Raw genomic sequence first — 27,986 nt, forward strand, 5'->3', positions numbered from 1 at the left:
ACATTTGTCTCTTTATTCTATTGTATTTTTTTTGTGCTAAATTGTTTGCAATTTGTTTATTTGTTCTTATTTTATTACTGACTGTTTACTTGTATTTTATTTTTGGAAATGTAGTTCAACGATTCAAATAAAACCTCCTTGTTCTGTGTGTAAGCTATTGCAACCAAATTACCCAAATTATCAAATAATTATGAGATAATAACAAATTATATGTATGGCGGAATATATAGCAGTTTTCAGTGTTATCGAAAATGGAATCAAATATCGATATTTTTCAAGGTATCGTATCGAAGTTGGACATTTCCAAACACTATATCCAAGTGAAACGGCTCCTCGAACAAGAAAAAATGTAGGGCGGAACTTCATTTTGTTCATTTTGTTGATTGGATGGTGGTGGTTTGCTATTGGTGGATCTCATGTGAGTGACAGGTTGCCCCGCCCTCATGCCAGTAAACACGTCATCAGAGAAGAGAAGAGGGAGGGAGAGGTATTTAGATTAAAGGCACATTAATTAAAAAATAATGATGTGCACGGATAAAACATTTATGATAAATGCTGCCGTTTTCCATTTAAAAAAAGAGTAACAACATCAGTGAAGGTCTGACTACTTGGAATATAGCACCTAAATAGTTTGGCCCACTTTTGTGATACTTTTATGGTCCTCTTATGATCTTTGAAGTTTCATAAATTGAAGTTGCATGTAAAAGATTGACCAGTACAACTCTTAAAAATCCTCTATTTGTGTGCCAACTAGTTTGGAACTTCATATTTACAGGATTTTAAGTTTTTGGGTGAACCAAACCTTTAAAATAGAGTGTGGTATAACAAGGTGCCTATTGCCCAATGGAAGCTGGACACACCACTTGTGTTGCTTTGAGAGAGTTTGGGAGCCTGTGTTTGGAATAGAAAACTGTCATGATTTATTTTATTGATGTGCCCCCAACTTAGATATGGACTCGAAGAAGATCCAGAGTTGTAAAAAAAGAAAAAAAAGAAGCAGAAGATAAATATGACTTTGTCATGTCAGCCATGTGTGGTCATTTTGTAAATAAGATCATTTTAACAGTTATCCTCTCAGAAATTATAACTTTTTTTTTTTGCATTTTAATTCTAATGTCTGTAAAATATGTCTTAATATTTCAGACTGCAAACCAACTTTGCATCATGAAAAAGATGTTAAGATCATTAATTTCCTTATATGTTTATTCATTTATTTATTCTCATCTCAGCGTATTTGATGAGTATCCTCTTCTCAATTTTGCCATTTCATCTGAATATCAACATTTCTAAGATTTAGTCAGTTGAAACAGTTTTGAGGTTAATTCATCTAATCTGTGGAAAATAGTGATCTGAAACACTGTATTATGTTGAATATCAAAGTGTTTTTGTGTCTATTTGTTAATGAGGGATTTGTGGACACATTAATGTGTTCTGTCCCAGAGAATTGGGACAGAAGCAGCCGAGTGACGTGTTGTTATCAGTGTTACTATTTTTTAATTTAATACCTATTGTAATTCATGGAGTTATTATTCAATAATTCCATGAGTTAGATGGACATTTCAAATGTCTTTGATATGCTTAAAAACGTATAGGCTAATTGAGGGAAATCATTGCGTTGCTAATATGGCATATCTAAAGTTAAAATATGGGCAATTAAATATGTATATATTCATATGCCTGTATATAAGTCATAGAATAAATTTACCTTTCAGATGAGTATCTTTTTCTGGGATTCTGCATCGTCTGGCATTGGCTATTCAATTATTCATCTAAATTGTCAAAACACAAATCAAAATAGATGATTTATTATTTTATTTCAGCATCGTGCACATGCTAAACCTATATCGAAATGTTACAATTTAAAAATAAATGCACATTGTTCTTAAGGGGGCATTGTCCCCATCAATATTTCAATACAGCATGCATACTTTGGAAGATGTAGGATGAGTATTCCATGTAGCCTATAGAGAAAATGCACATAATTTTCAGCATTTGCAGTGTAAACATAATGCATAGTGCAAAAATAGGATGGGTTATGTGAATTCGTAACATGCCTAGAGAGTAGACGGTACCAGCCCTGCATGATCCAAGTTTGAATTTATATGAAATAAAATAGGGCTGACTTCCTTAGTTTAATTGGTGAAATAAATCATCATACTCACTTTTCTTTACCTCAGAGAGGAGTGTGTGTGTGTGTGTGTGTGTGTGTGTGTGTGTGTGTGTGTGTGTGTGTGTGTGTGTGTGTGTGTGTGTGTGTGTGTGTGTGTGTGTGTGTGTGTGTGTGTGTGTGTGTGTGTGTGTGTGTGTGTGTGTGTGTGTGTGTGTGTGTGTGTGTGTGTGTGTGTGTGTGTGTGTGTGTGTGTGTGTGTGTGTGTGTGTGTGTGATCGGCTGTGGTGTGGAAAGGATGGGTGTGGCTGACGGACTGACCATTCTTTTATCTCTTTCTTGCATAATAACACCTGGCCCAGTGAGCATATGATTTCTCCTTTGGCAGAGTTTGACCCTGTAATTGGTGGTGAAGTGTGTCCACAAGCCTGTCACAAATGTGTCTGTGTGATAACCCAGAGGGAACTGCTTCCTGCCTTCATAACTATTGACAGGAAGTTACAGAGTTACAACCATCTCTTCTTCATAGGTTCACAAAGTGCAAACAATGGAGGGTTGGTGTTTTTCATAATGAGGCATGGTGGAAAGATCTATGTTTTTAAGTTCTACGTTTGCCTTGTTTTGGGTTTATGCCAGTGCACTCATTTTGCTTTAGGGATGCATTAATTCTGATCGTAAAAAAATAAAATTTTGACAAAAATGATTGGGATTATAAATGCAGTCACCGTCATATATAGAATATGAGTGCCTTCCTTGTCCTAGTTTTTGTGAGCATGAGAGCATTAATACAGAGATGCTGTAAAAGTGTCTCTTATTTAAACTTCAATGGGAAAAAAAGTATAAAGTTATTAAGTGTGCATGAGAGAGTCTGCATTTTCATCATTAAAATAAATGGGTAACACTTTATTTTACAGTGTCCTTGTAACAGTAAATTATGCATACTAACCCTCAACCAAACCCTAATCCTACCATAACCCTGTAGCAAGTACATGTAGTTAATTATTATTACTCAGTACTTAAATATATAATCACACTGTAACAATGACACCGTAAAATAAAGTGTAACCAATAAATGTAAGTAAATACTGTTTATTATTCCTATGTAGTTTGACTTCAGGGCATATGCATGATGATGATTTTTTGCTCCAATCATGAATTTTTTATCTTTAAGTAAATGTATTTGTTGTTTATTTGCTCTATTTGCTGAATGGTCTGACTTTAGATTTGTGAAATTAATATTTATGCTACAGACTGAAAGAAAATGCAAATCCTCTCTCTGCCAGTAGGTGGCGCTTATGTAACAGCAGCGAAATAGCGATTCCTTCCTAAACTTTTCTGAAGACATTCAGTTGCCTTCAGAGATACATTCATATAAAAAACCCAAAACCAATTCAATATTTATATTTTTCTTCCTATATTTTGTATACAGCAAGCTTGTTGTGCCTGGGACAGTATTTTCTCTGTTCTCTTCTTCTTTTATGTGTCGTAACCATTTAATAAAAGCAAAAAAGCCAGTGTTTACAGTGATTTTACAACATGTTAGAAGTACCTAACAGCTGATCTAAAATCTTTATAAACCATGTATGGGGCTTACTGCTTTACTTTGCCGTAGGCAGAGGGTGAACCCATTACAGGCTAAAGCTTTAAGTTTAGGAGGTGAAAGCCTGTTATGAGACGCTTTTGTTATTTGTTAAAAGAGTTAGTTCACCCAAAATTTGCATTCTGTTTTCAATTACTCACCGCTCCAAAGTTCATTTTTGAAACACAAATGAAGATAATCTTAATGAAACCTGAGAGATTTCTGTCCCTGCATTGAAAGTCCACACGACCGAAACTTTGATGTTAGTTAGACAATGTTCGCTGGTGTTAGGTGAAGTTAACAAAGAGATCGCAAACAAAAGTCATATGAATTGAGCGGTTTAATCTTCTGAAGAGTCTTCTGAAGAGACACGATCGCTTTATTTAATTTAGGCTTTTATTTACTTTTAAAGATAGATCAATGCACATACTGTACTGTACATAGAGCACAGCAAATGAAAGCAATATAGCAAACAACAACAATCCAATCGATTTATGATGGACAAGTATGGAAATAAATGAGGAAAAAATGTCTTAAAAAACATTCTTGTGCACCGGCACTACTTTCTTCGCCGCTGATTCAAATCTGCCATTGATAGTAAAGTTATTCCGTTATTAATTCTAGAAAGTCAATTGAATGACTTTAATGGCCTTCTGTAAAGTTTATTAGTTGAGTAGAGTTTTATGAGAGAGAGAGAGATAGAGAGAGAGAGAGAGAGAGAGAGAGAGAGATAGAGAGCGCGCGAGCATGTTCTTACCATGCGTCTGTCACACCGTGTCTACACCGGACACGATCGGCTCGATGCGATGCAACAAAAGACATTATAATCAGTGTTGTTGTCTACCCTGGATACAGCGCAACGTGACAAATCCCTGACAGTAAAGTGATGCCTTGTTCTATTTATGACATACTGGCACGAAGAATAAATGCTTTGCAACGATTGCTTTGTCACGTCCGGTGTAGACACAGTGTTAGAGCTGTCTTTCTTCAGATCAACTTTGAAATGTGTTAAAAAGGTAAACCTTGTCAACCAAGGAAGGTGATATCTTTGTCGTAGTATCCTTTCAACGGACAAGTGGATTTGTAATGACTGGCGTCAGCGCTAGCAAGTGCATCGATCTCGATGAAGGGAAGCGTCCGTTATCTTTATAGTTATCGTCCTTGGTGTGAACGGGCCTTAAGACAGTACCACGTACTGGCGCAACAATGTAACCGCGGAGTCATACCAGGGATCGTCTTAATATAGGGAGATGAGGGTCTGTATCTCTTACCATCGGAAAAAGCGCAACGGCTAACTTGGATCATGTGAGGCACCTCAGCCTATCGTGTAATGGCAGTGACGTCAGTGGCCGCCTTTCAACGTTTTATGACAGTCAGTTATAGTTTTAATGAGTTTCTTGTGGATTGGGCGCATAAATTACAATTAAGTTTTAGTGTAATCTTAAATGTAGTTTTAATACATTTTTTATTCATTAAAATGATATGTTTTTTTAACCTTCATTCATTAAAAAGCGTTATATATCATCTTGATTAGGCACACATAGTCATAAATCATTACAATACAAGTCTAACCTAACAGCGATTTTCTCTTTATTCATCAAATTGCATAATATCAGCATCATATGCATACATGCAGTTATATAGTCATTACAATTCAAGTCTTATCATAACTGGTTAAACCTGAAAGCCAAAGAAAGAAAACATCAGTATTTTCTACTTTCTTTAGACAATATACAATATCACTCAATTACTATCTTACTATTAAAGGCACAATATGTAAGATTTTTGGATTCAAATATCCAAAAACCACTAGAACAATGTTATATATTTTGTCAACTTACTTATTGTAAAAATTGTTTCCAAGAATGTTTAAATCCAAATAAGCAATTTTAACCAGTATGCGTCGCCTATCAATGACATAATACCCGTGTTACCCTCGATTTCCCTTCATTTTATAGAATGAAGGGAAGTAGAAACCATGGAAACACCATAAACGCTTTAATATATGATGTGTTTTATTAGACAGGTGAGCAACTGTTTGTATCCATTCATCGACGGAAAACGAATCATTGTTATACAGCTCAACACAGTTAGTCTTATTGTTTAAATCTGGTTTTCTTGATTTACAGCGAGTACCATGTTTTACCACGCCTAATATAGATCCAGCTCACTGCAGTGTGAACAAGTGTCTCATAGTAGCCGCCGAGCGAACGCACAGAGTAGCATTATAACATAACTATCAACACACTCAAATGTATAATATGATAAAACAGCGCTGCGTTACTCCACATACGCTTGACCGGAAGAAGCGGAAGCGCTCATCTGCGGCTGAATAAAAGCTCAGTGAAATCAATGCGTCATCAAGCTACGTTTTTGTTTTGAATAAGTGACCTTTACATAGAAAAAATACATATTGTGCCTTTTAAATACTATGGTAATGCCGTAAATGAATCCTATCTGTCGCAACATTCCCCTCTCTTATAAAATAACCTTTTTATAACAGTAAAATCTACATATCGTTCCCAACAAAGGTATTGTTCAGCGTAAAACATGCTGAAGATTAGCATACAGGCTGTTGATTCATTAAATGATAAACTATTTCCTCACAAAAGCGGATTATTTAGTGTAGCCTCTTCTCCATTGACATCCATTAAAAAAAACGGCCTCTGGTGTCCTTCCCTGCGTACCAGCGTTAGCATTATGCTTTTTTGGCTATAGGCTTGCCTTCCAATGGCTTTGGTGATAGACGCGCTGAAACTGGTGGAATATCAGCGCTCCTGGAAGGCTTCGAGAACCGTAATTAACTGTTATAAAAAATTAACAGTCTTTGATTTTTGGGTGCTTGTTGCTTGTTGACTGCTTGTTAATTTGATGAAAAAACATGTATTTTTACTCAGAAAAGGATCATTCTCCCATGTTGCACACTTGTCTTTAAAAAAAAAAAAGGCATGCAATAAATGTTCTCTCTGTTTTATTTGCAGGGCGACACTGATTCTGCATGAGGTTAGATTGTGGCCGGACCGAAATGAAATGAGTGGCTAACGACTGACCTCTTCCGCTGCACCACCACCACCAGCAACCTGTAGCATCTAACCAGTGCCTCTTCACCAGCCTGATACACAAACGCACCCACATACACACAATTACCTAACAGAACACCATCAGACTGTAAGTGTGCCCAGCTTCAATTCATTTCTCTCTGGTTGATTAATGCTTAATATCAGACCGTTTTTCAGGCTTGTTTTGCAATGTGATGATGACCTCCAAATATGAACACCCTCTCTTCCTTCCTTCTTTCTGATATTAAAGAATTACACCACAACATGCAGATCTGTTTGCACCATATACTTAGTGTGTTGAATATACACATATATATAGGCATATCTGTATTTGGCTTACAGGAAGCTTTATCTCAGAGCTGCAAACTGAATTCTCTTATCACTAACATCTGTAGTCATGTATATACACGTCATGCTAAGCTTTCCCTTGCCGTACACACACTTTATTACAGTAATGAGAATATAATGAAAATCATCATTGAAAATAATGGAAATTACATGAAAATCTCAAAAATAAAATGGATGCATTACAGTAATGAGAATTTAGGGGTGGGGGATGAGGAACGTGCTTAATTGTCATGAAAATAATGGAATAATACTTACAAATGATTGTGCTCCTAAAATATGCTTCATTTTCTCTATGCAAAATACAAATCCTTATTTTTTGTCCTTTTAATATGTTTGTTTATCAGTGTCGTTGTGCTCCCTACAGACAAACACACTTGTCTAACTGCCACCAAACTGTCTGCCAGTTCTCTTTCTTAAAAGGATACCCTTGTGAAAAATAAGTACATTTTAGCATACTTTCAAAAAGACTACTTGTTATGGAAATAATATACTTTGAATACATTTACTGAAGGTAATGTTTTTGGGCATGCAACTGACTGTTAATTGCAGTTAACTGAACATGTATTATAGTTTAAATTTATATTAAATGTGATGAGCTTTAGAGTTATTTTTGCCCCTTTAAGTAGGATTTAAGCATTATCTCTAACGTCATTTCATAATTACGTATGCTGTCTTTAAAATAATGTATAATGCCGAATGCAGCATCTAAGGTAAACTAAATTATACTTTACTGTCATTTCTATTGAAACTTTTAAATACATTTGTAATTACACATGATAAAGTTGCAATTTAGTTTATATATATATTAACACTAACAAAAAAAACTCTACAGTTAAAATTATAATCAGGTACTTGATGTGCTTTAGTATGTTAAACATCAAAAATAAGCACAACAAAAGATTTTTCAAACATAATTATTTAATTTCTTTAAAGTAAAACGTTTAATTGGAAATTAATACAAAGTGCACCTTTAAAAGTATCTTGAGAATCTTAGTCATGAATGTACTCTCTTTAAGTAGTGTCCCTTTTTTAAAATTAATATATTATCTGCAAGAACGGTTTTTAAATATACTATTAGGATGTGAAGTACACTACAAGGCCACATTCAATAAAGGCCCTGTCCCAAATTTTGGACTTCCAATGGCCACCATGTGTGCGCTATCATGTATTCGACTAGACCTTAGGGTGTCCCATTTGTCATTTTAGGTTTCAGAAGAGTGCTCGCGAGCGCTCCCTTTGCGGTTTATATGTGTCCTTGATGCACACTTTTGCCGAGCCTGCACTGAAGCGAGCTCCACAGCAGACAACTTCCTGACAGTCAAAGCAGCATTATGTCATGGAAGGGCAGACTCGTAGGAAGACCGCAAGTGTTTAGGGTGCCATTTGGGACAGGGCCACAGTTGAGCGCACTTCTTTTGATCGCGTAGCAATGTCCTGTGCTATGAAATACCCAAAACACCCTAGGAACCTCATAGCAATGCATTGCAACCAATCAGATCACCTTAGCAACTGCATTGTGTTGCCCATATTAATTTAATGTTGCACAAACTTACTGAAAGTGCCGTGTGCTAGTTAATAAATCATGCTGCTGCAAGATCATCGTCAGTTCCTTTGTAAAGGAGCCCTTTGCATATGGGGATAGAATTGTTGCATTATTTCAAATAATAGATTGAGATTCACAAAAATGAATCAAATTCACAAATAAATAGATTAAGATCCACAAATAAATGTAAAGAGTTTTACAAAAATGTATACAATAAATAAACAAAATGAGATTTGCAAATAAAAAAATGTATGAATCACTTCCTGTGCATTTGTACATCCCCGCACGCATTTGTGGATTTTGAAACAATTCTAGCATCACATGCAGACAAATCCAAAAATAAGCGGACTCCACCCACCGTCTACTTAAGCCAATCAGTAAACAGCCACATTGTGCTTACCAATTCTAGCATGTTCTCACTTCAACCAATCACGATTTGCTTTACAATCAGGGCGGTCTTACCCTGAAATAACTTTGCTCATTCATCTGCAATGGCTCAGATAGGAAGTATAAGGTAAATACGTTTTTGTGAATCTCTTTACATTTATTTGGAATAATGCAACAATTCTATCCCCATATTTGCAGATCTATAGAAGCAGCATCTAAGAAACACATGCATATACCCACATTTTAAAACCATTCCTAATATTGCAATCCAATGACATGTTCACCGGTGCGAGGGCGGGACAACCTGTCACTCACGTGAGATTGACCAATAGCAAACCACAACATTCCAACGATCCAATCAATTTCAAATGGACAAAAGTTACGTCTCACCCTACATTTTTTCTTGTTTGAAAAGCTTTTTTATTTAGATATACATTATGATAGGGAAGAAAAGACTATTGCAACATCCATTTCACGCCGACTTTAAAGAAAAAATTGCCTATTCGTATCACGAAGCAAATGAAAAAAAATCTGGGCTATGCATGTTTTATGTAAGTAAATAAAGATATATTACAATTGTAATCAGATAAAGCTTAGAAAAAATATAATGAAATGTGTATATATAATATATTTATTTATATATTATAAAATTTCCAGGGTCTTGCTTTGTACCATTGGAACCTCTTAACTAGATGTCACACACACACACACACACACACACACACACACACACACACACACACACACACACACGGTGGGTTTTCATGTTTTATGGGGACTTTCCCTCAAAATAATGATATTTATAATGTACATACCGTATATTCTATCCCCTAACCATAAACCTACCTATCACAGAAAACATTCTGCATAATTTAATATGATTTATCAGCTGTTTCTTATGAGGACCAAAATGTCCACAAGGTCAAAGTTTTCTGGTATTTGCCATCATTGTGAGGACATTTTGTCCCCGTAAAGTACTGGAGGGAATGGACGTGAACCTGAACGACACACACGCACGCACACAGATTTTACAAAAGATTTTACAAAAGGCTTAAAGTTTTACAGAAACATGTCTAGACACAAAAGTACATGGTGTTTCTTCTTTCTCTAATACAACACTTTGCCTCGATAACCTTCCAAAAGGATGCCTATTTCCTTGCAGTGTCATCCTTTTAAGTCTCAAAGGTTGCATACTTGAAGTATGTTGTTTGCTATGAATCCTAAATGAATGGTCTGTTCTGCTAACCTGTCTTTTAACGTCCTTTTTCACCACACTTGCACACTAACATTTAAAAGCTCTTGAAACCATATGAATAGAGAAATTACATTTCAGTGTTTTCTAAGTAATAGTAAACACTTGCTATTTTAGAGTTTGCTATTGTAATGAGCTATGGGAGTGTAGACTTTGGAATTAAGCTTTTATCCCCGTTGTTATTGAAGCGAACACCAGTTATTTTGCCAAGAGATATCCTATTTATTATTATACGAGAAAGACAATTTACTGAAGAGATGTTCTTCATGTGTACTGAGTCTGTACACAAAGGTTGGGCGTTTATGTGCTGACCAAAGGAACTGGCATTATCCTTAGAAGGTGGAGAAACATGTTTGAAATAGATGTTTAAAATAGATGTATACATCATGCTACACAATCCTCTTTCCTTATAGAGAATACTTGAGTGGAAAACATATGCTACATTGCATATACATTCCTATGTGGTTAAAAATAGCTCATCTTCATGTCTCTGACATGTAACCCTCACACACATTTTCATGCACTTGACTCATGCACTTTAAACTTCACAAAATACATAACACAACTGATAATGCATACTAATAAACAATAGTATTACTGAAAATAGCAAACAATAAAAGACATGGCACCAAAACAACAATGTGTAAAACTGAGAAGTGCTCAGAGAGGAATGCACGTGGACAGTGTGTGCTTTCAACTTTCGTTGTGCGGGTTTCTGTAAGACGACGTTTTGCAAAGGGAACTAATGTCACTACTGTCCACAGCCATTACGATTGATTTTCAAAAGTGTTTAAACTCTTCTGGGCATTTTTAGGAGTTTCAGAGCCTTCGGTTGAAACAGGGTGCAGCCCCCCGTAGAAAGTAGACATTTTGTGTTCTCTCCAAAAGTGTTTGTATAGACAGTCGTGTGCTTTCAAATGCAGACCAGCATGAACGCGAGCTCCAGAGAAGTCTGAAAATAATTCATTGCATGAATAATGATCCCATGGACCCATCATAGCTTGATTGATTTGATTTACTTTTTTTTTATTTATTTCATATGTAAGGCAAAAACGAAACTCATGCTGCATGTGCAGGCAGACGAGTGCTGGCTAGTTCACACACTGTACACTAGCTCAAGACTGCCCTCTGTCTGTGAAAAGAGAAGCTTTTTTAGGTCAATGTTTTCCAGCCACTCCACTTTTCATAAATAATGTCTCCGGTGTTCTAATCTGTGATAGTTTAATGCTGTTTGGTAGGATTTACTCAAATGGCCAGGCAACGCCACCTGTTGTGTTGTGAAGAGCGATATTGATTATTCAGTGTGTTTGTCAGGATTGTTGCTATTAGGCTAAAGGAGGGTTTTTTAAAAACCTGTCCTGGAAGACCCCCAGCACATTGTGTGTGGCTCCCTCATCTAATACTTCTGATTCAACTCATCAGCATATAGTAGAGACTGCAAGACCTGAAGTGGGTGTGTGTGGACATAAGCCGTGTTTCCACCGCAGGAACATTCTCCAGGAACTAGGGACTTTGTGTGTTTTGACCACAGGGCCCAGGGTCTAAATGAAATTCCGGGTAAAAATGTCCCCCTCAGAAAGCGACTGCTCACGAGGTAGTACTTTTTCAAAGTTCAGGAACGTTTGGGGGTGGGACTTGGGCCCTGAACATGCTGATTGGTTGAGTTCACACAGCATTTTATTTCATCCACCATTTTTAAAAGTCTGTTGCTGTGCGTTAGGCTTGCTACGATAGTCGATGTTGCCGGTGTTACCGGTGTCCAGACTCAACACCGGTTACATCACTTGCCCACCGTGGCACCGCCCACCGTTTTTTTATAGCAATAAAATAATTTAGTTCAGTTAGAGAACAGACAATACAAATAAAAACTGAACGTGTCTGCTTAATAAAGCAGGATCCGACCGTGAGTCTCGGCAGCGGCAGGAGTCCTTCATCAGATTTAAGAGTGAGGAGCTGACTGAGATGATCGCGGAAGATTTGGTTTCAAAGCGAAACGTAAAAGCGCCTATTTAAGGGAGTTTGTCATTTGTTTTGTTGTTGTGTTTTTCATTAAAAATAATAGGCTAATGAACCCACAATTCAAGCAACCCGCAGCCGAATTGGCGCTAATTCAAAACCGAAAGTAAAATGTGCACGGCCGCACAGAGCGCGCATTGTTTACTTTCGCCTGGCTCCGCAGTGCGAGCCTCCGCGCTACGCTGCAGCGTGCATTTATCGGTCGTGTGCATGTTACTTTCGGTTAGATAGAATTAGTGATTTAAATGCCTCCACCGGTGATACCGGTATTACCGGTGTTGTCACACATCAATTAACCGGTGGGAAAATGTCCTCACCGTCACATCCCTACTGTGCGTGCTGTAATGGTGATGATACACTGGGCAACTTTGAGCAATGTGACTAGGCAATGTTGCCGTCAACGGGCAACCAGTTAAGACACAGGGCCCATGACCGATCTAAAGTATCCAGATAGAAATGTGTTGCCCATTCCCAATGGGAAAGTGGCCAAGCAACATTGCCCAGCAACATTCCTCAAAAAATGCTAAATGCCATGTATCATCTCCTTAAGAGTTGTTTGCTATTCGAATCAACAATGTTTTAAAAAAATACGATCGATGGACTGACGACGAGGTTCAGGCTCTATTACGCTTATGTGCGGAGGACAATCCAGCGGGAACTGGAAAGTCGCGGGGAGTCCTACATCACCAGACTAATTTGCCTGATCTTCACAGTACTTTAGACCGTGATGGAAACGCAGACAGCAACTGGGGGGAAAAAAGTTCCTGGGACAAATTGTTCTGGCGAATTTCGGTGGAAACCCGGCTATAGGCTGTGTTAAAAATCGCCCCTTATACCCTTAAATAGGGCACTATTTGAGGGGACAGCCATTTGTAGTGGTGTCCGAAACCATAGTGAACGCTATCGAGTGCACTCATTCAATCCCATAATGCGCCGCAATAACAAGTGTACAGCCGATGTACACTCAATGGCTTGAGAATACCCATAATGCACTGTGAGGATCACGCTGAATGAATTCCTGTGTCCTGCCAGATGGCACCCACAGCTGAATCATCCATTGATCCATTTTCCAAAGAAAATGAGGACGAGGGAATCGAAGGAAAGCTTATTTGTATATTGGAATGTGCTTGATCTCTCAAGGGATCTGGATCTTATGGAAGCCAGGAAAACGTTGAGGCCTACATGACTATGCTATGGGAAACTTTGAAGGTCGTACATACTGTTTGCTATACTGTATATCTTATCTCATCTCACCAATAGTACACAGTACACGTTGGAGAAAACATTCATCGGTCATTAATCAAACTGCTCTATTCTGTGTATATGTAATTTACACTTTCCTGATAAATGGGATTACATTTTCTTTTTTAATAGATTAGTTGGAAACGTGCCACAATTAAAGAAGCAGTCAGAAGGTTTGATTACTAATTGGTATGGGTTAAACCTGGGAAAGAACCAGATGCACACTTATTGGGTAATAGATGATAACAGAAATGGTAGAATGAGAGTTTGTAACGCATAGTCAGATGATCAGATGGCATTTCGGCTTTGTTGTTTTGCCCAGTATTGTCTAATCTTTTGGCATCTGGAACTCTTTGACTTTGAGAGATTTTTTGCTAAAAGGGAAAAGACTTCATTATTCCACTCGTTACTCGTCTCCTCACAGTGCAATTAGAGAATTCAGATGTCCTTCAAGATGACTAACTTTGGTCGGTTTCCAGGTCAGAGACTGGAGGAGCGAGGAACAAGGAAGCTTCATTTTTAGTATTGGGGGTCTTCCAGGACAGGTTTGAAAAGTCCCGGGCTAAAGGTTTAAGTACATGTTTATAATTGAATTTAATTTCATGACAATGTGTGGCGTTAGTTCTTATTTATGGTGCCCTTATCTAGATGTGTAAATTATAGATTTAGAAATTAGTTCTAGGTATTGTAGAATTATAGTTTTTTACTGGTTAAAGGCCCGTTCACACAAAGGATGATACCGATATAGTTCTAAAAATCGTTCTAAATATAAAACAATAGCAGAGGCCACACCACAACTATGACAATAACAACACAGAGAAACAATATAGGATGCAGGATGCATGTATTAAGCTACTTTGACACATTGTTTCCTATAGTTAGCCTCTTAAACACTGCATCCACACAAATAAGTAAATTATTTCAAAAATGAAAATGTGAGAGCATTGTGGGATATGATATTGAAATGTTTGGAATGGAATACCATATTGACTACTGAGTTCTAAATAGGGCAAGTATTGTCCCGCAGTAAATGTTATGCTACTTGATAATCACATGACCTCACTAAATTTGTCAGATGACCTAATTACATTAGCAAGTGGTGTCCAGTTACTTAACCTTGATCATTTTGCATTAACATTTGCATTAAATCCATATGTGTAGGATAAAGTATTCCATGCGGTAAGCTTTGTTACTGCTTATTTTTGACAAACTCTTTATGGTATTTTATCGTATGTATAATACATATACTATACTGTAACAGAGGTTTCAATCCTGCGCCTTGAGTTTCAACATAAACATATATATATTGCTAGCCTACATAAAATAATCACATGTAAATGTTCTACAACACTTCTCTTACTATTGCTGTAGTGTATACTACTGGGGGGTTCAGCAGTGTAGCTCTTAAATAAATACTTTGAATTTCTGAAATTGTTCACAGCACATCAACAGGACATTGTTCTAAAATCACAGAGACAATGTGATACTCTCTGGCTGCTGTTTTGCTTCATTCTTGCAAACAACATCCCATGACCATTTTGTCCATAAGGTTACATTCACGTTCTACAGAAAATTTCAATGGACAAAAGGCCATACACGTTCCATAAGACTGAAGCACATGTCTGTGGTTATCAATGGTCCATTTATCGGTCATTATTAAGGTAATTAAAGTACAGGCCTAAAGCAATGGCATTCTCCATCTATGCATTTCACAGCGTACGCTTTGTGATTTTTGAAAATAGTGTTCTCCTGTCTTTGTGGCAAATTCCAGGGACACTCTTTCTGTTATCTGTTATATATTATAAATAGTGTCTTTGTTCAGCCGAAGTCAGTTCCGTTGTAAAGATCATCAATTATTAAATTAGTTCATTTCATGCAGAAAACAACGCCGTCATCATCCAGCTCAGTTTAGTTCTCATCCAATAGGGCCAGTGCAGTCAAATCAAGGACATTGTTGATTGATCGTGTGATTGATCTGGTTTGTGTTTGTGTTTGTGTCTGCCACACAGGTGACATCAGGTGCAAGGGGATGACCGAACGCATTCACCACATTAATCTCCACAACTTTAGCAATTCTGTACTTGAGACCCTCAATGAGCAGCGAAACCGCGGGCACTTCTGTGACGTGACTGTTCGGATCCATGGTAGCATGCTGCGAGCTCACCGTTGTGTGCTGGCTGCAGGCAGCCCCTTCTTTCAGGACAAGCTGCTCCTGGGCTACAGTGACATCGAGATCCCCTCTGTGGTTTCTGTACAGTCCGTCCAGAAACTGATTGACTTCATGTACAGCGGTGTGCTCCGGGTCTCCCAGTCCGAGGCCCTGCAGATCCTCACAGCTGCCAGCATACTTCAGATCAAGACCGTTATTGACGAGTGCACCCGCATTGTTTCACAGAATGTTGGCATTGGTGGATCTGGCAGCTTTTCCGTCGTCCCAGGCGACTCGGGGCAGGAGACGCCGCGGGGAACTCCTGAGTCTGGCACGTCCGGTCCCAGCAGTGATGCCGAATCAGGCTACATGCAAACATCTCACCAGAGCCTTGACCGCGTTTATTCCTCGCTTTATTCCAGCTGTTCTGGGTTGGGCCTGCAAAACGGTACCCGTGGAAATCGCTCCCACTATGCCAGTGCTGCGGTGACAGCCAACTACGACTCGCCCCTTCAACTACAACAGAAGGAGGGAGGGCAGGACCCTGCCTGGATCACACGCATCCATGAGCGTTCGCAACAGATGGAGCGCTTCCTGGCCACGACGGAGACCACACACTGCCGTAAACAGCCTCGTCCTGTGAGGCTCCACACAGGTGATATTCACATCAAGCAGGAACAAGGGGATGAGTACAATTGCTACGGGCTCGAGGACTGTCGCGTGGACAGCGAGCAGCTGGAGTGCATCGAAAGTGAGCCCAAAGGCGAGAGCTTTGACTCTGGGGTCAGCTCTTCCATTGGCACGGAAACCGATTCTGTCGAACAGCCTTTCTTGTCTGGGTTTGGTCGAGACAACTGTCAGAATAAAGGCCAGCAAGGTGAGCGAGGAACCCCTGTGCAGATCGAGGTCAACGATTCCTCTCCCGAACAGACCCAGGAGTCGGTTGAAGAGGGTAGTGGAAACGGTCCTTCTCAAGAGAGCGGTGAGCTTGGAATCCATCAGCCGCCTCAAGCCAACCTAGCAACAACCCAGTCGATGCCAGGTGGGCCATACCTGCGGCCAGGTGAGCCACTTACCAGCAACCTGCGCATGCCCCTCACCTTGACCAGCAACACCCAGGTAATGGGAACTGCAGGCAACACGTACTTGCCTACACTCTTTGCAACCCAGTCAGCCAGCGACAACAAGCCTTTCCTCTTCAGTCTGCCCCAGTCCATTGGGAGCCAGCAGCCCCAATTTGTGGCAGTGCCCTCTCCCAGCATGCCTCCGTACCCCAGTGGACTGACGGTGCCACCCGGTGGAAGTCAACAGCAAAGTGGTCCTATAGTACATCATGGGGAAAAGAAGCCCTACGCGTGCACTCTTTGTTGTAAGACCTTTACTGCCAAACAAAACTACGTCAAACACATGTTTGTGCACACAGGTGAGTACCCTTGGCCTTCATCTCTTTATTATGCATGTATGTTGTTGAGTTTTATCCAATTATATCTAAATTGCTTTGACAGAAAAGCTAGACTGAAACAATTAAGGTAAGCTTTTGATTCTAGATGGATAATTGGTAGCAATTATTAACTTGACTGTGAATCATGGCTGTTCTCTGTGGATTAGGTATCATATTATAAGCAACTTCAACCATTTGACTAGCATTCGTTTGTACCTAAAAAAAAATATCGATGTGATTCTTCAGTTATTGGACACGGCTCCATAGAAACAGAATAAGCATCATTCGTGAAAAGAAGTGAGGCGGTGTATTTTTCAAGCCTGAAGGAAGAAGTGCACCCCTACTTAGAAATTGAATAACTGCTCACTGAGTGCATAGCTTAAAGCAGTATAACAGCAGTATAACAAATGTGTCGAGTTCCTTTCTTCACACTTTGGAAACTGCAAGTGAGATTTTTGCCTTTATGAAATGCATAAAAGTGGTCGTGTGAGTGACTTAAGTGACACTTAAACCTAAGAGCAAAAGAGCACTGTGATTAAAACCTATCAGCGGCCAATTAACTATAATTTAACAGTTATTAAGCAAATACTTTATCGTGTTCTGTACGTACCCTCTTGAGGCATGACAAGCCATGAGACCAATATGATTTTTTTTCTTGTGTATGCTTAAAAGATTATGATAACTACCATAGTCGATAATTAAAGTTTTTACTTAGTAAACTTAGGCCTCTTTGGTTGACACAGAATTGCCAGGTCAATTGCCAGGACTCCATGAGACACATCCTTAATAGCTGCTTTCCCTCAGGCAAAGTCTAAGCGTTGCTAATCCCAGTTTTGTCATTGTATGTATATATAGGTAGGTGTGTCCTTTTTCTAGGAAAAAGTCTGCACCAATGTTTTGACATGCCACAGAATCGTTCACATTTTAGGAAGGTGCTTTTTATCCAAACCAACTTTCAGTACATCCTTAACTCTTTCCCCACCAGCCAGTGCCATAGATTCAGCACTGAGATTCGATCAAAGATTCAGGCATCTTTGATCATTTTCACCAATCTTTCATGGCCCCCAGAATATGAGTATGTAAACAGTCGATATATCACAGTTATATATAACAAGTTTGGAAACATTACTATTTTAATGCTTTTGAAAGAAGTCTCTTGTGCTCATCAAGCCTGCATTTATTTGATCAAAAATACAGAAAAAACAGTAATATTGTGAAATATTGATGGTTTTCTATTTGAATATACTTTAAAATATAATTTATATGCTGCTTTATATGTCGTGCTGCTTACTATACTTTTTTCAGGATTCATTAATTAATAAAAATTTCAAAAGAACAGCATTTATTCAAAATAGAAATATTTTCTAACAATATAAATCTTTACTATCACTTTTTATCAATTTAACACTGAATAAAAGTGAATAAAAGTATAACAAAAGTATTAATTTCTTTCAAAAAAGAAAAAAACAATTTCTGACCCTAAACTTTTGAACAGTAGTGTATATTGTTAAAAAATATTAATTTTTTTAATAGATGCTGTTCTTTTTTTTTTAAACATTTTATTCATCAAAGAATCCTGAAAATTATCACAAGTTATACAAAAATTTTAACTGTTTCCAACATTGATAATAAATCATATTAGAATGATTTCTGAAGGATCATGTGATACTGAAGAAAGACTGGCGTCATGATGCTGAAAATTCAGCTTTGATAACAGAAATAAATTATATTTTAAAGTATATTCAAATAGAAAACCATTATTTTAAATTGTAATGATATTTCACAATATTACATTTTTTTCTGTATTTTTGATCAAATAAATGCAGCCTTGATGAGTCTTTTTTTCAAAAACATTAGTAATGTTTCCAAACTTTGAACCGGTACTGTATATATATATATATATATATATATATATATATATATATATATATATATATATATATATATATATATATATATATATATATATAACAATTTTGTTCTAGCGTCATTCAGATTTTTTTAACACTTGAATGTGGGTAAGTTTCATTAAAAAGCATTTCGAACAAAAACCTGAGAAAACGGTCTGTATTTTTTCCGTCCGGATCGGATTCAGAATGATGATCAAAACATAGATGAAGTAGATCGAGTCCATCGACACCCCAAAAGCTTCCCAGTCCTGTAGCTCTTCGTGGGTTCGTCATTTGTCTCGCTAACGTTAGGAAGTTTCGATTTACATGCTGTTGAATGTTTGATGATCACGTTAGCTTACTTGTGCGTGAACAACTTCTATCCACATCTTCTTGGCTGTGTCTGAAATCGCATACTCTCTTGAGTAGGTTATTTTGAATAAGTACTTACTTTCTGACGGCTAAAAAATGTCTGTTTTATATAGTATGATTGTGTGTAGTATGAAAAAAATCTGACGTTCTATATTCGCCATGCTTTCATTATCATGTGACCTACATGTCGCTTCACTGCAATTCATAAATCCTCTCCCGTGGCCTCATTGGATAGTAAAATGTCCATCATATGTCCATCACATAATTCAGACAAACTTCTTTTTGTCGCTTACTATATATTAGGGAAGTATACGATTTCGGATGCAGCCCTGGTTTACACAGATCTTATTCTTTGCTTGTTTTTGTACATACGTAACAGCGCCCCCTATCATATAACAGTGAAAACACGGATTGCCGGAATAAGTTGTCAGTGGCAGGGAAGCGTTGCGTTATCAATGGCTGGGAAAGAGTTAAGCAACCTGGGGTTGGCAGCGACATGTCCACTTGTGATTCTAGTAACTGTTTTGGAGTTACTTCTGGACAGGAGACTGATTTTGCGAATTATCCAGCAAGCAATTGTGCTTTTAAAAGACGTCTAATAGCCGTCCAAACACAGGCCTGACGTCTAGGCTAAAACAAGGCAAAATTTGGGAATGTCAGTGAAAATTTAAAAGACCAAGAATAGAGTCATCTAGAACATGAACATGTCAAAGAATTGAAACCAAACAACTTGTAATCACTGTTGACTTTTTCTTACATGATGTAATATCACACATCTTGCAAGTTATTTTGGCAAAAACAACATGTAACCAACGGGTCTATAGTTAACCGAAACTGTGAAATGACGGCTATTGCTTGCTGGGTATTAGCAGAGCAAACCCTTGTCTTGAGCCACAACAGTTCTGAAGCAACAGCAGAACAAACTGGTCTCACACAGTAAAGTACTCAGCACTCAAAAGTGCATTCAATTTGGCAATGTTGAGTCAAGGAAAATAATTAAATATGACACTGTGAACTCCTGAAGTAGATTACTTTGCAATAATGATCTGTCTTCAGGACAAATTGTAGTCTGTGTAATCTTATATGTTTATTAAAAAATCTGACTTTGATCCTTGATGCTGCCATAATCACAGGCGCTTTTATCATACAGTATAGCATAAAATATATTTTACAATAACAACAGATGTTATTGCCTGTGAGCTAAAAGATTGTGGCCGCCAAGAACATAAATATGTCAATACATGGTCATGTATGGCCTTTAAATGGAAATGATATAGCTACTGTACACTGCAGAGTTTACGATATTTTTAAGTATAATACAAATTCACACCAAATGACTGTAATTGACACCATAATTTGGTGAAATTGATTTTTCATTTCAGTAAGGAACAGCAATGCACATTTACTTTTATCGCACTGTTCATTTGACTTTTCTGTCATAGTTCCTTGATTTTTTGTTAGTTTTTTTCTGTGCTGGGCTTTCAGATTTCAAAATGTTACATAACTGTTGCTAGGCAACCACAGCACTAATTAATTCCATAATTGAGATGAATAAATTTAGCAACATTAGCAACCTGCATGCAAAGTTCAACTTTTCAGAAAAAGTTACTGATGTTTTAAAAAGCAAGAATAATTCTTTTTTTTTTAAACCCGTACTTTCTTTGTCAACAATTCAACTATTATTTTTCCATTTTGAATAATATGCACAGAGAATTTAATGTCAAATTGTGTGTTAAAAAGTTCACAAAGAGTTGTTATTAAAAATCTAAATGCAGACATATTTGTTCTTAACAAAAAGAGGAACATGCATGTGTCAAATTTCAGGTCTGTAGGCTCCGAGCTTTAATGAATATAGCATACATATTGCTAAGCAAGCATATATTTACTTATTACATGTATGCATTGAAATTACCTGCATGCCAAATATGGTAACTTTCCACCATACAGTGACAAAAAGAAGAAGAACCTGCACAGCTTTGCTTCATGGATCAGTAATAACAAACAAAATAGTAAAATATGTGCGATCCCTAGTGAAAAAAAACAATACTAAAATGTATTTAAAATAAATGTATTTCATACTAAGTATAATACAAATGCTGATATATCGCATGCATATCAAATGCTGTTTGGAGTACTTCTTTACTGCACAATGCACATTTCTTAATATTAAGCCTAAAATTATAAGTATAGTATAATCACTGTATAATATAATATTTTTAAATGCAAGATATTTAAAGTGTAAATTTTAGCACAATCAATTATCGGAACGCCGTTTCTGGGTCCAAGCCTCAACTCGTTTCACTTGAGAATGCCATCAACGGCCGTTTATGAGCGCTATTTATTCATATTAAACATCAAACATTTTAAAAAGTTAAACATTTTAAATACTTACAGTCTACACAACAGTCTCTGTGCTCACAGCGTCGCAGACATTAATATTTTAACGATTTATAAACGATGAATCACTGTCTGGCTATCTGGAATTTTGGTATGAGATAAAGGTTATGATTATATATTTTTTTGTAGTATTACACCACATTGTGTGTGTATATTAGCACCGTTTGTTGTTTTTTTTGTGGTATGAGATTTTGGATCCCGGAAGCTCTGCCGCGTGACGTCAGACTTAAAGGGTTAGTTCACCCAAAAATGAAATTCTGTCATTAATTACTTACCCTCATGTCGTTCGACACCCGTAAGACCTCCGTCCATCTTCGGAACACAAATTAAGATATTTTAGTTGAAATCTGATGGCTCTGAAAGGCCTCCATTGGTACAATGGTACACTACACTCTCAAGACCCTTAAAAGGTACTAAAGACGTCGTTACAAAGTTACAAAGCGGCATGAAGTCGAATCATGATTCGGATCGCGTGTCAAACCGCCAAACTACTGAAATTTGGCGATCCAAACTGCTCATTCGACTCACTGATTCATAACGCTTCGAAGCTTCATGAGGCCATGTTTTGAAATCGTCATCACTATATAAGTCGTTATTTAGGGTTTTTTTGCGCACAAAAACTATTCTCGCCGATTCATAAAGTTATTTTAGAACCACTGTAGTGAGATGGACTTTGTAACGACGTCTTTAGTACCTTTTAAGGGTCTTGAGAGTGTAAAGGGCCATTGTGCCAATGGAGGCCTTTCAGAGCCATCAGATTACAACTAAAATATCTTCATTTGTGTTCCAAAGACGAACGGAGGTCTTACGGGTGTCGAACAACATGAGGGTAAGTAATTAATGACAGAATTTTCATTTTTGGGTGAACTAACCCTTTAACAACCGGATACTTGTACCATGGTCTGTCTGAATACTGGATTATGATTGGCTAGAAGGTGTGCAATAAAACCGTTTAATGCACAGGTAGTTCCAAGTCAGATTAATCACCAATGTATATTAATTTGCCGTTTTTATTGAATAGCACACACACTTAAGTCATCCGCACACAGAGCAGAGATCGCTTCTGTCGGTCAATTCTACCCTTCCGGTCAAATATTGGGCTGCAAAACATCAATAACAGCTTTAAGTTGTCTTTGCTGGCAAATGATCATGGGACATTATAGCTGTGCATTAAACGCTTTGCGTCGGGCGGTTCTTTGACTCCACGTCGTGCATTAAGATCGCATAATCGTCTATTCTTGTGCTCAAAATGTAAATAATGAGTGAGTACATCATGAATTCATTTTCCAAACCTCGTTTTTGTCTTATCCTGAATCACTACGGTGCACATAATAAGTGTTTATATTCAGACTATTTTAGTTTGGTTCGGGTCGCACCACTGCGGAGTAGCACAGTACCTGCATGACCCGTCATAGACATAAACAAAGAGAAGTAGCTCCAGCTACAATGTAAAGCAAGACGCATGCAGTTTTGTTTATTAACTGCTAGAGCGCCAAAAATTACATAGTGTTGCTTTAAGTATATCTTTAGTTGGACCTCAGCATTACTTCCGGATAAATAAAGTGCATTAAGTACAAAATGAGTTCCAATTTAGTAGATATTAAATATATCAATTTAGTATACCAGAAGTACAATTGCAGGGTATTTTTATTAAAGGGTTAGTTCACCCAAAAATGAAAATTAGCCCATGGTTTACTCACCCTCAAGTCATCCTAGGTGTATATGACATCCTTCCTTCAGACGAATACAATCGGAGTTATATTAAAAATGTCCTGGCTCTTCCAAGCTTTATAATGGCAGTGAATGGTTGTGTCGTTTTAGAAGTCCATAAAAGTGCATCTAGTAGTCTATAAAGTTTTAAATATGGATATTTTTCATACTCAAACGCGTCACTTCGCTTCACAAGGCCTTTATTAACCCCCCCGGAGTCGTGTGGAGCAGGTATATGATGGATAGATGCACTTTTATGGACTTCAAAAATGACCCAACAATTTTTAATATAACTCCGACTGTATTCGTCTGAAAGAAGAATGTCACATACATCTAGGATGACTTGAGGGTGAGTAAATCATGGGGCAATTTTCATTTTTGGGTGAACTAACCCTTTAAGTACATAAATATGTAAATGTATATAGTGTACTTAGCAAATTTCAAATAGATTTTGGTTAATTTATTTTTCACCAGGGATGTGGTAATGGTTTAAGAAAGAGTGCTTTAGTGAATGTTCCTTCCTAATGAGTCTGTGCTCTGTGCTCTTTCAGGTGAAAAGCCGCACCAGTGCAGTATCTGCTGGCGTTCGTTCTCGCTGAAGGATTATCTTATCAAACACATGGTTACACACACAGGCGTCCGAGCGTACCAGTGCAGCATCTGCAACAAACGCTTCACCCAGAAGAGCTCCCTCAACGTCCACATGCGCTTGCACCGCGGAGAGAAGTCCTACGAGTGCTACATCTGCAAGAAAAAGTTCTCCCACAAGACCCTGCTGGAGCGCCACATGGCCCTGCACAGCACCGGAACAGGGGTCTCCGCGGCCAGCGCCACAGGAAGCACCGGAGGCCCTGCGTCCATCCCGGTTCCGATGGCCGTTCCCGAGCCGGGAGCGGGAGTGGTGGCCCTCGCCATGCCGGTGGGAGCGGGCGGAGCAGGGGGCGGAGTCGGAAACACCGGAGTGGGCGTCGCTGCGGAAGCAAGCTGCCAGGAGGGGACCACCTACATGTGCTCCGTGTGCCCTGTCAAGTTTGACCAAATCGAGCACTTCAATGACCACATGCGCAAGCATGTCTCCGACGGATAAGTACAAACAAAAAAACTTACGTAAACATGAAAAAGAATGAAATGATAAAGAAAACGGCACTAGATTTTTTTTTCTTTCTTATATTGGGGCATGAAGAGTAATGAGTATAGACACTGGCACATTAAGTTTTCTAGAAAAAAAGAAGCGTTTAATTTCTTTTCTTTCTTTTTTTTTGTCCTTGCTATTCTTAAAGAATAAAAAAAGATGGTGGCCTTAAGGCTGTGTAGTTGGATAATGATCCACTGGCTGGATCCATACTACTGGCCTCTAAATGTATGCTTTCCTTAAATACTGATTTATGTGTTGAACACTACCGAAAGGCCTGCGAAAGAACACACAAGAAAAAAAAATTCACATGCGCGCACACACTCAGACATACACAAACACAAATACACATACCCATGCATGCACTCACACGCACAAACTACTTATACACACTTATATATGGTAGAGGTATTTTGTACGTATGTGTATTTGTGCATGTGAGCGTGCCCGGTGTGCACAAAAATAAACATTGCAGTGAATTTTTTAAACTTGTAGATCTTTTCCCATGTAGACCGTATTGGACACTATAAGCGTCCAAGCTTACTGTGGTATAGATTATAAAAAAAAAAATTATAAAAAAAAAAAAAACATTTGGCTCTAGATTCATTCTAAAATATTGATGGTCACATGTTTGCCTTTTTACGTGCGATAAGAACAGGAGAGTTGTTCAATTTGACACTGGGTTTTTATTTATTATTATGGCATTGAGGGATTATGATGTTGATGTTGTCAAGGTACAAGCCAGTTTTTACTAACTGTACTAAAATGGGAATTTTTGAGTGGCTTGACGGATGAATGATTATTATGATTATGACCTTTTTCTTTTCTCCCGCCACACTTTTTCGATGGTTCAGGTCAAGTTTACAAAACGAGAAGAAAAAAAAACGATGACAGTATTCGAGCAAAAACTTTGAATGCCGTTAATAATTTCCAATTCGTTTCGCATACACTGCCACTAAGAAGACGACTGTTAGTTGACCTCTTCCGCTTCAAAACGAAATGTGATATAAAGTTTCGAGCAATTGATTTGTTCTTTTCATTTACTCCATGGTTCTGTTTTTTTTTATTTTTGGAGGGAAAAAAAGGCAGATTTTAGTATGCAAACATGCCCAGAGTCCAAGTCAATTGCTGCTCCTCACATGCTCACTTTGAGACTGTTATCAGCTGTAGAATCCAACATTATGTGGATATTTCTCTAATTATTATTAGCTCTCAGTGAACATGGGAAACGTTAAGCTATTTGGAGCCATGGGCTAGATTAGATCAAAAGCAAACTGGACAGAAATAACCTCCTTAAATGCGTAAAAATGATGTATTTCCTGTTAGCGGCGACTACTATGACTCAGTTGTTTGGGCCGGTGGGGTGACTTAAATGCACTACTCCTGTTCCTAAAGCCCCACCTAGTGGCTCAAACAGCTGTCCTTGTTTTTTGCCTGATGGGAAATACAGATGGAGCAAGACTCAGAGAGAAGGGGAAGGATATAGGCAACAGTAAAAAAAAAAACAAAGAAACATCTACTGAACCACAATAAAATAAACACGGTCATTCTTCTTTAATATACCACAGGGAGAAAGCTCTCCAGACAATAAGAAACATTCCCAGTTTTACCGATATCTAGACATTGTGTGTGTACTTCGGAAGTGAGTTAAGAAGGTTGTATTTTTGGTGTTACGTCACTCGGAAGCTCTGTGTTCATATTTGGCTTTGTTATACACGTATTTTATGGATATAAAAGACTCATTTGCCGTGCAACTGCAATCAGGCAATTTTTGCTCACTTATCTGAGTAGATACACCTTTTGAAGTGTCGTTAAAATGATGACAAAATGTATCAATCAGACTTTTTCCATTTTGGAATTTGGTCGCATAAGTTGTAGGTTTGAAATACAGTGCTGCTTTGCACATTTACTTCAAAATCCTGTGCTTAAACATTGAATTGTTTTACTTAAGAAATTAAATTCTATGATTTTTTTTCTCTTTTTTTTCATTGTTTATAAAGGAAATATCTTTTCTTAAAAGCTTGATAAGAGGACTGCATTGTTTTCTTGCATATATGTTGCACTGCTTAAACCAATAAGTGCACTACTGTTACCAGAGATGTTCTAGTTTTTAGAGATAATCTTTTTTTTTATCAAATATTTGGTTCTATAGTTCACTTGTGTTTGAGTAGCTTTGTTCCTTTTTTGATTAGATGATTAAATTTTTCTTGGCTTTGTTATCATCACTTGCTATTGTATTTACTTTGTGCTGTTTATGCAAGTTTTTTTTTCTTCTTCTTCTTCTTCTTCTTTATTTATATTTAAACCATTGTGAGCTTATCCCTGGTCAGATCCTAATGATGTATTGCTTACACCACTTCCATCCCTTCCCACATCCCAACACCAGCCCGATGCAGTTAACTCATTGAAGCAAATGCTCGGTTTTCTTCTCATTCATACCAAACTAAAAAAACAAAACAAACATTAAAAAAAAAATCCATAAAACCACAAAACCACATTTAAAAAAAAAAATTGTAGTGTGTGCCTAAATATATGATAAATGTCTTTTAGAACAAGTAAGTTTCTACGAGAGGGTCGTTGTGCAAAGCTTTTAGTGCTGTCTAGGGATCAAGCACATTTATGTATGTGTTTGTATGAGCATGTGTGTGCAACATGTTTGTGTGTGTGCGTGTGTGTATATTCCTCTGGTATGTCTCTATGTGTGTGCTGTACAATTTGTGATGCCTGAACTGTAGGGCTTCCTTTGCAATATGCAGTACAGGTACGGCAACAGTGACAACATGTTATTTTACACACTTAGGAGTGCATTTGGTAACTTTCTCAAGAACAATCATTACTATATTCCCTACAATAAATAACATGAGGAACGTCATGCTGTTAAGGCCCTTGCTTTATGTCTGAATGATATGACGTGGCCTAACCCAACGCTGTCCCGGTGAATTCGACGGCAACGCGAATATGTTGAATATTCTGTATCGTGCTGTGAGACCAAACGTCGCTTTTTATGCTGCAAAGCTTGGCCGCAGGCTGTTTTGTATCGGTCTGAGACTAGCCTACGTGTTTTTTGAGAGGCGCTGCACCTGGTGCTTCAGCTTGCCGTGCCGTTCGAACAGTTGTGTTGAGTAGCCAAAATGAGAAGAATGTTCTGTTGGTTGCATTTGACCTTTCTTTGGGATAATCAAGGAGATTTTTGGCGGAGAGTCCCGTCTCATTCATTCATGATTTTGTTGGTTCTCAATTGTTGATATTGTCTATAGTTGACGATCCATTATTATCAGCATAGGCGTATTTTTGAACTACAATATAATTGGGGTCTTTCACACTTGGCACGTTTCACGCTCTACTTGATTCTGTCGAAAATCA

The 27,986-nt window shown here is 37.9% G+C and overlaps 1 protein-coding gene across 4 annotated transcripts in view; it reads left to right on the top strand.

Moving 5' to 3' along the window:
• zbtb20 (zinc finger and BTB domain containing 20) overlaps positions 1 to 27,068 on the top strand; it is a 90,318-nt gene extending 63,250 nt beyond the window's left edge. For 2 of the 4 annotated variants that reach the window (XM_079815491.1, XM_079815493.1), the window contains exons 2-4: positions 6,668 to 6,854; positions 15,543 to 17,105; positions 24,043 to 27,068. In XM_079815491.1, coding sequence (XP_079671617.1) covers positions 15,563 to 17,105; positions 24,043 to 24,578 — 2,079 coding nt within the window. In that variant the 5' untranslated portion in view covers positions 6,668 to 6,854; positions 15,543 to 15,562 and the 3' untranslated portion in view covers positions 24,579 to 27,068. The remainder of the gene's footprint in view (positions 1 to 6,667; positions 6,855 to 15,542; positions 17,106 to 24,042) is intronic. The other 2 variants (XM_079815494.1, XM_079815492.1) reach the window with 2 other exon arrangements.
• Positions 27,069 to 27,986: the final 918 nt, after the last annotated feature.

The sequence above is a fragment of the Gobio gobio genome (assembly GCF_949357685.1).
Source record: "Gobio gobio genome assembly, chromosome: 4".
In the NCBI taxonomy this organism is placed as follows: Eukaryota; Metazoa; Chordata; class Actinopteri; order Cypriniformes; family Gobionidae; genus Gobio; species Gobio gobio.